This window comes from Cryptomeria japonica, chromosome 5 (assembly GCF_030272615.1).
Source record: "Cryptomeria japonica chromosome 5, Sugi_1.0, whole genome shotgun sequence".
In the NCBI taxonomy this organism is placed as follows: Eukaryota; Viridiplantae; Streptophyta; class Pinopsida; order Cupressales; family Cupressaceae; genus Cryptomeria; species Cryptomeria japonica.
In genome coordinates this window covers 160956042-160972846 of record NC_081409.1, presented here as the reverse complement: position 1 = coordinate 160972846, position 16805 = coordinate 160956042, and the positions used below count along the sequence as shown (strand labels likewise).

At 33.4% G+C, this 16805-nt stretch overlaps 1 protein-coding gene and 1 pseudogene across 1 annotated transcript; both read left to right on the top strand.

Moving 5' to 3' along the window:
• The first annotated feature begins 2498 nt into the window (after positions 1-2498).
• On the top strand, positions 2499-2974 carry LOC131072740 (uncharacterized; annotated as a pseudogene).
• An 11573-nt stretch (positions 2975-14547) lies between these two features.
• LOC131875600 (uncharacterized) lies at positions 14548-15478 on the top strand. Its single transcript, XM_059220190.1, has one exon. It carries the CDS (start codon positions 14564-14566, stop codon positions 15275-15277), a length of 714 nt encoding a protein of 237 aa, XP_059076173.1. The 5' UTR covers positions 14548-14563; the 3' UTR covers positions 15278-15478.
• The last annotated feature ends 1327 nt before the right edge of the window (positions 15479-16805 follow it).

Sequence of the window (16805 nt, the reverse complement as noted above, 5' to 3'; positions counted from 1 at the left end):
TCAGGAGGAGGAAAGTTGGCTTGAATATGATGAAGAGGATGATGAGGGGATGAGGATTGATAGTGATTATGTCACCCCTCCACCAAAAAAAAAAAACAAGCGGAGCCCTGTCATCACTGAAATCAGCCCAGATAAAGGGAATGATTATCTTAATGTTCAACCCAATCCTCAGGACCCCAATAAATCTACAGATGATGTGGAAGAAGATGGGAAGATGGTGAAGGAAGGTGATACTCTGCCTCCCAATGCTATAGATGTTCTTGTGGAGACCCTGGATAATTTTTCCCCTAAGATCAACATTGACTGCAGAAACTTCCATTTAACCTTGCTGAATGCCGCAAAGAGTGGGATTATGGAGGTCTGAAAGGTCATTGATTAGATCTATTTGAAGATCAACAATTTTTAGAATGAGTTGGAGGATTCATTTAGGAAAGTGACTACCCTTGAAGTTGTTGGTACTGGTAAGCTCAATACCCTTCCTAACTACCTGAATGAATTGACTAAAGCCATCAACGATGCAGAGGCTATCACTGGAGCATATGGCTCTCAATTTAAGGCTATGGAGGATAGATTCAATGATCTAGAGAAGCGGGTTCTCAATCATGAGAATACCCTGAAGAAGATTAGAGAACAAAGCCAAAAAAAATTGAAAGCCTCTGTCGATAGCTTTAGTATGATGATCAGTGAGCTGGAACAGGTCCAATAGGATAAGAACACTATTGATACTACCGAGGATAAGGTGCTGAATCTTGAAGGGGGGACTACTGGTCATGGTAAAAGAACTCGTGCTAGTACTAGGAAGATGACCCAACATGCTAAGGAGCTGGAGGATTCGAAGAGTGGTGTTGCCTCTATGGTCCTGCTGGAGCAATAAGCGGCGAAGCTTATCATAAACCTTTCTTAGGGTCTGTTTCTCATGGCTATCCCTTAGTTTTCTTTGTGTTGTCCCTCTGCCTCTTTTGGCTTCTTGCTGGCTTTTTATCTTTTCCTGTTGTTTCTTTGTTGTGTTTTGATCTTTCTAGCTAGTCTTTAGTGCCCTATCTTTTGATTATCTTTCTATAAAAGGGTTTCGAGGCCCCTTCAAAACCTGCTTTTCACTTAATCGAAAACTTTATATGATCTAAGAATCAATCACACATGTAATTTGGTCTTGTGCCACTTATATCAGCAACATATATGTGTACTACGAATTTTCATGTTCATGAACTATATATCTCATTTGCCTATTTTTGGACTTGCTTGTATAAGGACCTACCTAAGTGAAACCCTATATTGGTGTTGCTACCTCTACTACACCAATGATTGACAAGAAGAGAGATTATCCTTAGAAAGGACAAAGTTTGAAACCTTAATAGAAATGATTAAATTGAAAAATATTACCTTAGGTATAAAACCCTTGCCTTAAAGTCTTAAATAATGCTTGATGTTGCTTGAATGTTATTAATGCATGCCTTCATCATGGAGGAACACAATATGTTTGTTCTTGATTATTGAAACTTGAATGATTGGCTCCTTGATTGCATATGTCTACTCAAGTATGCTTGATTAAAGCACATAGGATGTAATGAACTACTTAGGAGACTTAGAGTTTGAAGGCGAGAGGAATTTGTATTTATATGCAACTCATACCTTTACAAATTTCATTTTATTAGGAAGGTTGACATCGAGGAGAAATTTCCTACTACCTGAAAAGTTGGCTATTATAATTTAAAATTTGGGGACAAACTACTTGTATAGGGACAATGACTGTCTTATTCTTGACAGTTTGAGCTAGAAAAAGTTCACGAGTAGGGGATCACATCAAGTATCAAGAAATGGTCCCAAAACTAAGCATAATTAGACATGAATTAGGTACAATAGGTGCAATAACCAAAGTGTTTTCAAAGTGAGTTTGAAATTGTAAAGGGATACAATTTGCTACTATACACACTCAAATTCATTATTGGACATTTGAAGGTATTTTGGTAATGATTTGCACTATGAATAATAATGAATATTTTAATTGTTTTGTTGTCATAAATCTCATCATTAAGCTCAATTTTTTTGTTTGATAAATGCATCAAATAGGCAAATCCCCACGTGGCCTTATTGATGGCATTGCAGACTATGTGCACCTCAATGTCAGGCTAGTTGCTCCTTATTGGAATAAGCACGACAATTAAGACAGATGGGACCAGGGTAATGAAGTTACTGCCTATTTTTTGCAGTATTGTGACACTATTAGCTTTGCATTTGTTGCCAAACTCAATGGCAAATTGGCTTCTGGATGGAACGTGGGATTTTTTAATGACCTCAGTAGAAAATCTATTGATTAGCTTTGGAGCGACTACATGGCCAAGTATGGTGCTTCTTCTTAAAGGATAATTTTCTCTGCCTTTACAATCTACCTATTATAGTTAACTAAGCGAAATAAATGATTCGATCGGGAGATCGGTGGCCAAGCCATTGACATTATCGTGTCCTCCACCGAATTTATCTGGGATACCTTCGACCAGCAAATGGCTGAAAATATGAAGTATGTGGAGAATGTTACTCTCATGCTCGAAAACTTGAACGGCGTTGCGTATACGTGTGAGGACATAATTCACCTCAGTGCAGATTATGTGGGCAACTTCGAAGGGTAGAAATTACAGGAGTTTTGTACCATGAGATGACACGCAAGCGTCAATGGGACGGCCAAGGCATAACCCCGCGTAACCTTATTGATGGCATTGCAGATTTTGTGCGCCTCAGTGCCCGGTTGGCTAATGCTCCTTACTGGAATAAGTGTGGGAGCGGAGACAGATGGGACCAGGGTAATGAATTTACTGCCTATTTTTTGCAGTATTGTGAAAGCATAAGCTCTGGATTTGTTGCCAAGCTCAAGACCAAATTGGCTTCTGGATGGGACGTAGGATTTTTGAGTGACCTCACTGGAAAATCTGTTGATCAGCTTTGGAGCGACTACAAGACCAAGTATGGTGCTTCTGCTTAAACGACAATTTTCTCGGCCTTCACGATCTACCTATTATAGTTAACTAGCGAAATAAGTGAACTCCAAAAGAGAATTGTAAATTCGTTGCCCAAATCAGTTAATTGGGGTTCTGATTTCTAATAAATAAATTTGAAAGTTATCTGGTTCTAATTTAGAGTTAGTTGATGTCTACATGTTGAGAATATTATTTCTCTCCACTGCTTTGCAGACTGTTTTGTCTTATTTCATTTTTGAAGGCATGGTGTTTATCTGGTGGATTAAAACACATCGATATTGGAAGGAAATGAAGAGGTGTAACAATTAACACTGTTTTCAATAATGGACAGGTAGCAAAGAGTGGAGAAGCCCAGACACCAAAGTTTCATTAACCAGATCAATGAAATTTGAATGAGATTTCTGGGTTTAATCAGAAAATGCATTAGTTGCACCACCAACCTTCTGCAGCTGCTTAGATTCTTCTCCTTTTAAAATTCAAAATTTATTGAAATCTGATGCTCCGATTTGCTGACTTTCATTCTAATGATTCTCGATTGATGAGTATTGCCTAAACCAGGATTTTTTTTTGGTTAGATGTAGATTGATGGGCATATTCTATTATGAGCAAATTTATGATCTGGGTTGTTTTGGGGCGGGGAGCAACTTCAAGCTCTAGCATATTTCAAGAATGGTCAATAAGAAAGGCATAGTTATAGGAATGCTTTCATGCAATGGAAAAGAACACAACAGTTTTATATTTTAAAATTTAGGTTACAGTAAATATCAGCTCACTTACTCTGTTTAATATTATGAATGGAAATATATTATTTCAATGAATTTAGTAGTTTATATGTTTTAAAATAAAATACTGTAAAAAATAGTAATCACAGTGGTTAGTATTAATTTGATATCAACAATTTTTTCTTTGTATAGAATGATAAAACATAAAACTTATGTCTTTTTGTTTAGATATTGTTGCCTACATAGAATGTCAATATTGTTAAGCATTTTTTTGTAGAAAAATTAAGAGCAGTGGATACTTATATGACTTGAACAAATTTTGAGGAATAATTAAAATAAAAATAAGATTTGGATAGAAAAATAAAGGAAATAATCTTTTTTTTTTCAATTTAGAAAGATTAAAAAAAAATTATGTTTGTAAATCTTAACATAAAAATATAATTTTAAACTTCAAATATCAAAATGAATTTCTATGTTGCTAAATTTTAATCATGAATATATAATATTTCTAAATTCAAAAATATAGATTTGATTTTTCTATTTATATCTTGTTTATCTCTTAATGAAGTTACACAAATATATAAAAAATTAAATATAGTTTCTTATATTCAATTCACAAAGATCAAAAATAATTTTATGTTTCTAAATTTAAATAATTTAGGTACATACAATAATATTTCATAAATAATATCAATTGTTTAAGATACAAAACAATATTTATTATCAAAAGTAATTTCTATACGTGATTTTTCTATTTGTACCTTAATTATTTTTAAATTTTTTTAATTATATATTTTATGTTTCTAAATTTTAAACATAAAAAACTAATTTTAAACTCAAAAAATTAAAATTACATGCTATACTAATTTAAATTTAGAAAGATCAAAATAAATTGTTTATATTTCTAATTTTAAATCATAAATTTTATTAATTTTTATTTTTTAAATTATAGGTAATTGCAAAGGGATTTCATTCACTTCATTTCAATAAAATAAAATAAAAAATGTAAATAAATAATCAAAGTATTTCAATTACAAGAAGTACACAACAAATATTTCTATTAAAAAAATAAACCAAAAATATGTATCTTTAATAATTATAATTTTCTGTAGGTACAACCTCAGTTGGCCTAGTGGTGGAGAACTTGTGCTCTTGAAAGAGAGGTCACAAGTTCAAATCTCATAGGGGTTAGGGTATGTAGATCTTATCGGCTTTGGCCTATTAGTTGTAATTAATATTACATAAATATAATTAAAATGATATATTATCTTAAATTAATAATTATGTTTTATATTAATTTTATTATTATAATTATATAGATTTTATAGTTAAATTAAGATTATATTCTTAAGAAAAGTGTATATTTTCACTAAAATATTTATATTATATCATAATTATTAAATTTATTTTATTGATAGTTATAGTTAATATTACAAAATATAATTAAAATAAAATAATTTAAAATAACAATAATTAAAAATTACAACAAATATTTTTATAACAATACCATAAAAGAAAGTACTCACCACTGCGTGGCACTTAATATATATTAATAAATTTTAAAATGTATTTATATGAAAATTTAAAAAATTAGTTATATAAAAAAAAATTCTATGTCAACTTCTAAAAAAAAGGGTAAAAGAATGGTAATGTATATCATAAATTTCATACTTGTTATTTTTATCATTATTCAAATAATTTTTAAAGATTGTTTAAAATTATTTCATTAACATTAAACTCTCATTTCAAAATTTGGTTTAAATATAGTTAGTGTTAGGGTGGTATTAGGGATATCTTTAGGATTTGAATTTTTTGAAGGTTTGGGTTAGAATAAATGATATCATTAAGAAAAATTTAATTAGAATAAAGTTTAAGCTATTTTAAAATGTTATTTTATTAGAACAAATTTTAAAGGTATTTATTTCATAAGAATTGAAATAAGGAAAAATAATTATAAGAAAAGTATATATTAATAAAGTTTTTTATTATTTTATAAAAATATTATAATAAGAATTATGAATGAATTATCTTAAAATTTGTTTGATTAAGGGTCAAATAGGTTTTGAGGAGACTCGAAACCCTTTACAATAGGTTTTGAAGGGAATCAAAACCCTCTAGAATTAAAAGGATTTCAGAACTCACAAGAAGAACATTACAAGATGATATAATCAAAGATTAACAATAACCCACCATCAATCAACCATCAATAAGATAGCTAAGAATAGGAAAAATCCACCTGTCAAGCCTAAACCATTAGACAAAAGATGTCAACAACAAAAGAGATAAGGGTTTTACAAGGCTCCCTTAACTTGAAACATGGGTTTTGGCAAGACTCAGGCCATAAACATATTACAAAGGATTTAACCATGCAACCCACAAACATCTTACACCAAAAAATGAAGGCATCCAAAGAATAGGAATCCACCTCTTCTGAAGAACTCCTCTCCACCTCAATAGAAGAGGATCCCCCCTCAATAGAAATAGTAGAGGAGGAAACTATGAAAAGGAGAAACCACACCTCAGTCTTCTCCAAAACTAAGCATCCAAGGTAGAGACCAACCACCAATAGAGAAATTCCAACCTCTTCCCCATAGAATATCACCACCTTCATTGGGAAAGCTACCACATCTATAGGACCAATAGAAGAATAAGAAGACAACACAAGAAGCCAACCCTAACCATGACCATTAAAAATGTCCCACCTGAAGAAAATATGACTTCAACTCCAAGGGAAACAACTAAATAAGGAACAGGGGAAGAGAAACAAAAACCCTCAATCATAGGGTATCAACATACACAAGAATGACACAAAAAATAGAGAGACCCTAAAGCAAAAAATTGAAAGAAGGGCTAGCACAAACCCTAAGAGGGGAAGCCCTCAAGATAACAAGGGAAAAAAGATAGGCCCCCACAACCCCCAAAAAGGCCAAGTTGTATAACTCCAAGCCACACCAGTGGTCAAAGAAATAACACCCAATAACTAGAAGAAGGAAAGCCTGGAAAGCACAACACATGAAGAAGAACTCCCACCTACTGCACAAGACCAAATCTTTTACCCCAAACTGCCCCATAGTAGGCATAATCAAGAAATATCTTCCATCAATTGCTTGAATAGAAGGAAAAGAAAGCCTCACAATCATATGGAAGAAAAAAATAGCTCTATCCACATAGCACACATTGGGATCAACATTGAGATTAGAGATGAGAGGAGCCAAAATTGCTATAACAAAAGCAAAAGAAGGGCGCCACAACAACATAAACCCCCAAAAAAAGAGACTACCCAAAACATGGGTCAAAAAGAGGACCACAAGATATCCACCATTTGGAGCCTTGCCATCATCTTCTTCATCATCATTTGTGTCTTCTACCACATCACCATCTCCTTCTCCACTACCTACAAAAACCCTCATTCTTTCTCCTCGACACGCCTCCCTCATTATTCTTAAATGTTAACCCTAATTGCAACATATCTTTAACCTTAAACTTAATATTACATGAATTGAAACCTAACCCTTAACTTAACTCTAACCCTAGAATTAACCCCTACCTACAACTTGAACCCTAATCTAACCATAATTGAACACTAATCCTAAATCAAACCTAAACTCTATTTGAATCCTAACACTATCCCTAACCCTAATTAGAGCCTAAATGAATTATAATGCTAGTTGTATTCCTAATTGAACCCTACTCCTAACCCTCACACTAATTATAATTGAATCCCAATGCAACCCCAAGTACCATCCTACAATAGTAACCATAATTGTAACCAAACCTTAATCCTTAACCCAGTCTTACCATAATTGAAACCTAATTATAACCTAAGCCCAAATTTAACCATAACTTTAAAATTAAATACTACCTATAATTGAACCCTAATCTAATCATATTTAATCATAACTGTAAAATGCACCCTTTAACCCTAATTGAACCTTAATCCTAATTTAATTATAGCCCAAACCCTAAGCCTACTTCAATGCTTATCCTAATTTAACCCAAACCTTATTGTAATCGAATCATAATCCTAACCCTCATACCTTGTTTTATCCATAAATTGTGATTATATTTGAATCCCAACACTAACTCTAAACCCAAATAAATCCTAAATGAATTGTGATACTAACCTTGTTCTTAATTGATTCTTATCGCTGACCTGAACACTAATTCTAATTGAACCCCAACCCTTACCCAAGCATTATCCTACAATAGTAACACTCTAGCATCACCTTAACCCTTAACCTAATCTTACCATAATTGAAACCTAACCATAACCTACCCTAGACATAAATATAGCTCTAGAATTGAACCCTACCTCCAACTTGAACCCTAATCTAGCCATAATTATGCCCTAATAATCATCAAACCATACTACTAACACTATCGCAAACCCTAATCCTAATTTAAATTCAATCATAATTTAACCCTAACCCTAATGTAATTGAATCATAACCCTAACTGTAGCCCTAATTGAACTCTAATACTAACCCTATCTAGAATTAAAACCATACCATAATAAAAACTGAACCTTCACAATAACCCTAATCTAGATCTAAATGAATCCCAGCCCTAATTGAACCTTTATGGTAACATAACAACAATCATAATTAAACCTTAAACCTCATCCTAAAATCAATATTTATTATATAATCGTAAACCTCATGCCATACTTTATCTATACAACTTAACCTTATTTAAATCCTAACACTAACTCTAACCCTAATTAAATCCTAACTGACTTGTGATACTAACATTCTTCTTGATTGAACCCTAAAACTAAATCTAATTGAACTTCAACCCTTACCCCAAATATTATCCTATAATAGTAAACATAATTGTTATGTAACCTTAACCCTAAATGTAATCTTAACCTTAACCCTAACACTAATTCTAATTGAAGCCCAACCCTCATGTGGGAAAGCATTATCCTAGAATAGTAAACCCAATTGTAGTGTAACCTTAACCCTAAACCTAATCTTTCCATTATTGAAACCTAACCATAACTTACCCTAAACTTAACTCTAACCCTAAAACTAAACCCTAACTACAACTTGCAACCTGATCTAACCATTATTGAACCTTAATTCTAAACTTTGCCCTAACCCTAATTGAGTTGTAATCCTTATTGAATCCTATCCCTAAACTTAAACATAACCCTAATTGAAATCTAATCCAAATCTAATCGTAACCCTAATATAGCCCAAACCCTAATCTTAATTGAACTCTAATATTGATTTAGCCCTAACCTTGATGTAATTGAACCATAACCATAATTCTAATCCTAATTGGACTTTATCTCTAACTATAATTGAACCCTTATAATAACCTAATCTTAAAATTGATCCTAACCATAACTAAACCTTATCTTAAATGTGAACCCTAAACCTATAGTAGGCTTAACCCTAAACCCCCCAAAACCTTGATCCTATCTCTAATATAAACCTAATTGAACCATGACTGTAATTGAATCATTATGTTAACATAACCCAAAACCCTAGTTAAACCTTAACTTTTACATTAAAACCAATCTTTATTAATAAATCCTAACACTAACACCATGTTTTATCATTAAAACCTAATGCTTTTTGAATGCTAACACTAACTATAACACTAACAAAACCCTAATTTAATTGTTATACTAACCCTAATTGTAATATAATCATAGCCCTAACCCTAAAACTAATTCTAATTAAGCTTCAACCCTTAGCCCAAGCATTATCCTAAAATAATAACCCTAACTATACCCTAACCTTGACCTTAAACCTAATCTTACCATAATTTAAACCTAACAATAAACTAACCCTAAAATAAAATTACAACAAAACTTTAGAATTTAGATGGCCAAGTTCGCTCAATTCAAAAGCAAGAAACTTACCAACCAACATATCTCTTATCACAGTTGTCATAGTTTGGATCTCATCAATAGCGGCAACTTTGTGTTTATAAGAAGGAGGAAAAGATCTCAACACTTTAGCCATAATCTCATCTTCTTCAAGGACTCCACTGATACATTTGATGTTCAGCACAAGATCATTCACTTTATCTATAAAGGATGAAATATTCTCATCTCCTTCCATTTTTAGTATCTCATGTTTATCTCTTTCAAACAAGGTTTCTAGCTTCTCCCAAATATCTTTTGCAGTCTTCAATCTCATCACATTAGTCATCTCTGCATTAGTCAAGGCACTCATCAATGGTTCTTTATCTCTTATATTATGTTCAAAATCTTTGATCTTAGTTGAAGTAATAGAACCATTCAGAGGAAAATTGTATGCATTGTTTGTGATCTTCCAATAATCTTCATCAAGACAATTTAAGTGAACTTCCATCGAGTTCTTCCATATAGAATAATTAGTTCCATCAAATCTCAAACTCTCCTTCCTGAAAACAACAACTACCATCTTGGATCTCCTCAAGCGGTCAAGCTCTTTCTAGAGGATCTAGCTCTGATACCAATTGTTGACAACAACAATGCAAGAAAACTGAGAGGGGGGGCTAATCAATTTTCACCGAACTCAAAAAATTTAATCTTAACTTTAGATCTGATCAGGAACAACAATAACAAAAATAAACACCACATCAACAACACACATAAAACATGGATTTTTGACGTGGAAAACCCGGTCAAGGAAAAAACCATGGTGGGAACCTACCCACAATATGATGATACTCTACAGTAGTATGTGCAATTATTAGAATGGGGAATGCACATGCATTCAGGCACACTACCTAGAGCTCACTGCTAAAAAAAAACAAAGGGCTCCAACCCTGGGAAGGCTCACTACCTTACAAAGATCAAACAACAATTTGGATTACATTAACTGAAGGAATAGCATCTCCAAATGCCTGATTACAGTTTCGGTTAAGCACATTGTCTGTACAATAATACTTCCCTTCTCTTCTCCACCACCGAAGAATAAATTCACTTGTTCACACATATAATACTCTCACAGATCATAGATACAACCGCAAACATACATCTTACATGATTACAACACTTATTTATACAAATCATCAACCTTAACCTCAAAGTCAACTCAACACATAAGACCTAATTAAAAATTACACCACATAATACATAAATCCATATGTGGACCAATACAATGTCTGTAAGGGCAAAGCATGGACCCAAATCAAGTCCTCAAACATGCAACACCACCAAATAGTTCGCCAAGATCATCTGCAACATGCAACAACCATCGGGTTGGTCAAAAGTCATATAACATGAAGTATATCATCGAACCAATAAAATATTCAATAGCACGCACCACGATCAATGCTGACCACCAAAACACATAAAACACAATTAGAGAACATCAACAAGCAACGTGAATTTTACTGTAATAACCGCAACAACTCAGATAACTAGAATCATCATTATTTCATCATAGAAGCTTAAGAACACTAACAACAAATTGAAATATACACTTTTCAAGTTCCAAATCACGAACCATTCAAGCTAAGGACACACATGAATGTCCCAAACACTGTCCAAAATATGCACAACATGATGAATCGATTCTGGAAAAATACAATCCAAAAATAACATCTCTACACTATCGAACCAATAGAAAAACCAACCATCACACTGGATCACATAACTCGACCAAATCACCTTTTAGAACACTAAAAATCATACTAAATTAGCTAGAGATAAGTATCTCGATACCCATCAATCCGCATCAGCACATCTGCAACCAAACTAGCTCAACTCTCTGCAACACACCAATTCTCTACAATAAAACAAGAATATGTTGACATCAACAACAACAACACATTCCAACAACTCTAATATCTAACATGAACCAAGCTACACAAAACTAGGCAGCTAAGAACACTCTGGAAGCCCAATCTTTGTTTCGATTCCACTTATTACAAAAAATGACTTTGTTGATTTGGCACAAAATCATCATTGATATTCACCTATTGGAAGTGAGCAAGATTTTCTACATCTCTTCATGTCAATTCACACAAGTGTATTGGGAATATTTCCCCTGCTATCCACTACTTAATTTAATCATAACCCACTCCTAAATTGGTCATGTAATCTGTAGGCATATTGCCTTCTCGAAAAACATGGGTTATGCGAATATCTTCCAATTTGGAAATCATTACAAAGTAATCTTGAATTAAATGCTTCATAGTCCAACTAGGAGGCATCTTTTCAATTAGGCAATTGATAATATTTAGTGTATCACTTTCAAGCCACACCTTTTTAATGCCCTCCATGGATAACGAGTTGAAGCCCAATGTAGGCTACATTTGCCTCAACAATGTGATTTTTCTGAGTACCCAGTGGGAGTGCCACTATAGAGACAAGCCTACCATTGTGATCACATGCAACTCCCCACAACTTGTTGGTGCAGGATTCACCTTAGCCATCCCATCAACATTAATTTTGATCCATCCTCTGGGAGGTGTAGCCCAAGTAATGTTAGGTCTGGTTTGCTTTTACTTTACAGTAGTTTAGAAATGTCCCGATCCAAAGCAGGAGTAGGAATAGAAATGTTGAGCTTTTGAGAAGGACTAAAGGAAACAAAATTATCCATAATGGAGTTTTGAATATGATGAGACACAGAAAAAGAAGAGGACTCTTTATCCCTAAAGATACGATTTGTTATTTCCTTCTAGATACCCTAGGGAATATGAAGGAGCATGAAACTCCATAAAACCTTAAGGGAGAGATTATTAGAAGGGAAAATCCATTGGATCCAACAGTCGAAAAGACAGAGAGGAAAGCACCACATAATCCTCCAAAGGTCAAGAAAATAGGCCCAAATCTGAGCAAAGGAACAATGAATTAATAAATGAGAAACATCTTCAACAACTTTCTTACAAAGAAAGAATCTATTTGGAATTGACATCCCTCTCTTGCACAAATTATTAATATAAAGCACCTTATTCTGCATGAAAAGCCAGAAAGAGGTATTAATCTTAGGAGCCAACAAACTATTCCAGATGAAGGACCAAAAAGGAGCAGGAGCAAAGGATCTCAACTGCATGGCAAAAGCTTGGGAAACTGAAAAACCTCTAGAGGAAGATCCACCCCAAACCAAGGAATCCTCGGCAGGGGAGACAGGGATATGGATCAAAGAGAGCTAGCTCTTAAGAAGTTTTAACAAAGGATCAAGTCTAGTAAGATCCAGATACTGGCCTTCCCAAATATAAACCACAACCCAAAGGCCAAACTGTTCCACACACAAATCTTTGAACTAAATAGCCCAATGACTACCATTCAGAGGGCCCTCACTTGCCCACCAATCTTCCCAAAATCGAATTTTCTGTCCATTTCCGAGGCACCATCTCGAGCCTTTTAAGATTATGGATTTTTTAGTTAGAATATTCGTCGAGAGGGCCGAAACAACCTGGAAAAGAAGGATCTTCTAACACATGATGAAGAATTTGTTTTGTTTTACATTCTAACTTTTGAAGAATATTTTTAATTTATTTATATTATTTATTCAAGAATTATTTCATTCCATAAAAAAATATTTTTTTTTAACTTAAAAAATATTTTATTTACCTAAACTAACTCTTTTTGCAAACAAAACATTTATAATAAATATCTTAAATATATTTTAAAAATTCCAAAGTAAATTAAAATAATTCTCAAACGAATAAAAAGGTTGTTTTAATATAAATACAATTTTGTTTTTATTTTTGAAAATATAAACATTTTTCTAAATGCAATTATAATTAGATTCATAATAAATTTTTGAAATCAAAATTATTTCGAAGTAATAACAAAACTACATTATAAAAATTGCAGTCTTATTTAATATTTAATATGGTTATTGACCATTTCTTCTATGGGCATCGGGCGATTATACGTGTCCTTCCTTTCCCATTATTTTATTATTCGACAAAGCCCTGCAGATTAGGACAATTTTGTGAACACCCCATAAAGAAAAAATATAAAATATATTTGGAATTTCGTTTGGACTAACATTTTTGCAACTCTTAATCGAATGTCTTCCTATGAAGGAAAAAAAATAGAGTTTGTAAAATTTCTTCTCGGCATACAGACGGTTTAAATCTCACACACTGAGTTTTGATTTCTAAACTTAAAACTTTTAAATACTCAGACTGTGTGAGATTTAAAACCGTCTCTCTGCATGTATTTTTTAATTCAATGCTCCCGACCTGAGCTGATTGAGACATTATTACTAAAACAAAGAAAATGTATTTTACTATTCGCCTATAGCCTATGGGCTAATAAACTATACTTTTCTTGTTGCATAGGAAAAAATAGCCCACTTACCAATTTTATTACTGGCCTGCTGTATTTCATGATAGGAAGTGCAAGTTATGATGGTACTCCACTAAATAAAATTCAAGATACGATGTTATTGCACTAAACAAAACTGAATATTTTATTATTAGTCTGCTGCCTCTTATCCTAAAGGTGGAAGTTATGATTGCATTCCACTAAAAACAGTTCAAAAGTTGAAGTGCCATTTCGGAAAGCTAAAGTTTCAATTCGTATACTTCCAGATTAATTTGAACTCTGAAGTGGATAACATGCAGCGATGTGGAAAGTAGAGTCCAGACAAAAACATGAAGAAAAGGGTGTAGACTGTGAGATTAAATTAGATTTTTAAAAGTGCACATTAATCCACAATTTTGGTGATAGCGATTTAAAGTAATGGAATCTGATTAATATTTCCACTGATAAGGTGGCTAGTGCGCCCGAACTGCAACGGCCATTCCATAAAAGGCTTTGACTTGGATTTACATCAGTATATCCAATCTGAGGAAAAAGTTTGTGCTCACAAGCACAGCCCTATATAATTTCCACTTCACCCCTTATCGGTAATATAATCTTGTTATAATAATTTTTCTTGCGCTCTTACAAATTTTAGTGAATTTGCAAAAATGGCCGCTCCCTCGGCTGCACTGTTTCGTTTCATGGTCGTCCTGCTGGGCGTCACATTATTAATTGAGCACAGTGCTGAAGCAGTTGCATTCGAATTCGCATTCGAATTCACCAATTCTGCGCAAGGAACTTCAGGTGGTGATCGATTTGATAAAGAGATCGGCAAGGGGGGAGCACTGGAAATAATGAACTCCTCCACTAAATTTATCTGGAAAACCTTCCGTCAGCAATCACCTGCAAGTAGGAAGAAGGTGAATACAGTTTCTCTGATTGTGGAAAGCATGAACGGAATAGCGTATACGAATGGAGATGAAATCCACTTTAGCGCAGAATATGTTGCAGACTACACGAAAGACGTGAAGGCAGAAATAAGAGGAGTTATGTACCATGAGATGACACGCGTGTGGCAGTGGGACGGGCATGGAAATGCACCAGGTGGGCTCATCGAAGGGTTTGCAGATTATGTTCGGCTCACTGCTGGGTTGGCACCTTCTCACTGGGTTAAGCCCGGAAGTGGAGATAGATGGGACCATGGCTATGAGGTTACGGCATATTTCTTGCAGTACTGTGAGAGCATTAGGCCTGGCTTTGTTGCCAAGATGAACGCTAAGTTGGCGTCTGGATGGGACCTTGGATACTTTAATGCTCTCACAGGGAAATCTGTTGATCAGCTCTGGAAGGACTACAAGGCTAAGTATTCATCTGGCACTTAACTGCTGGTTTTCTTACAGATCTCACTTAGAAAAAGTAAATAAAAACTCCTGTAACTTGTATGGCTGATTATCATACAAGATCCATTTGTATAACACTACTCCTATTACAAGTGTAATATGCAAAGACTTTACTGGAGTTGCTGGCAGATGTCCAGCAACTTTTTTGTATTCTCTGTGTGATAGCTGAAATGGGTTCATCATTTAAAAAAAAATGGTTTTAGCCTTGTTCACAATAATTTTTATGTTCGAGTACTTGTGAGCTGTCAATCATTGCCAAAATACAAAATTGGGTTATTAAAACTGCTTAACTTGAAGTTGTGGACTTCAACTTTGATTGGATATGTGTACTGTTGGGTTTTAATAGGTGGAATTAAGATTTGCGTTATTTAAGGGGTGATTCATGTAGTTCAGCAGTTAAAACATTTGTTTGGTGAAACCATCACTCAGGTTCAAATTTCTGTTAGGTTGCTTTGTTGGCAGGTTTGATATTTTTACTGAGTATTTTGTGAATTTAAACATGTAGTATACAGCTAAAAATGGTTGCTCTATTTATAAATATCTATTATATATAATCTTGTGAATTTAAACATGTAGTATACAGCTAAAAATGATTGCTCTATTTATAAATATCTATTATATACAATTTTGATAAAAAAACATTTGGAAATTTGGAAAAAAGATCATTTGAGGGATCAAGATTACAAAATATTATCCACTGAAGGGAAATACGTGGATTTTATTTTGTAGAGATTTAGGATAAAAGACCCCAAGGTAATCAGTGTTCTTATTTCTATGAGAATAATTATTCTATTTAAATCATTCCATTTGACACTTAATAGGATTCAGAACATGAGCTATGTCCCTTCAATGAGTACATTTGGTAAAACCGTGTATGTTATATTTTGTACCATGCCAAACATTTTTGAAGTAGTGGGGGAATCTTAAGAAAGCAATTGTCTAATCCAAACAAAGAGAAAATGGGAATGTAACAAGGAGGGATTTAATATATCTTTGTTGCACTTTAGTGTATACTATTGACTATTATTTAAATTAAAATAATAGTTATATAAGGATTTGGCTATATTGATTAGGTTGCAGATATCAGAATTGAAAGGTCTACTTGTTATGTCTTTAGTCCATTTAGAGATGTAGTGAGTTTTTTATGAGAAAAAAATAAAGTGTGTTTTTTTTTTTTAAAATAGGGGTAGACTGCATTGTGACTACTTATACTTACATCTAACAAATTAGAATTCATATATAGATTTTAAGTAGTAATTATATTTTCATCAATCTAGTAGGTGAATCTTATTTTTATGTATAGAATAATCACATGGATGCTTTCTAAGATGATAAACGATGAAAGAGTTATGACTAGAAAAAATGGATATTTTAGCCAATGCTTCATATATATTGGAAAAACATGTGAACACAATCATGATTATCTTTCAATCATGATCAAGAAGTATATTTTTGCGAATTCTAAAAGCGGAGGAAGGGTTCGATAAAAAAAGCACAGGAGCTTTCCATT

What these genes read in the sequence shown, in the direction of transcription:
- LOC131875600 (XM_059220190.1), top strand. Translation starts at nt 14,564, where the DNA reads ATGGCCGCTCCCTCGGCTGCACTGTTTCGTTTCATGGTCGTCCTGCTG.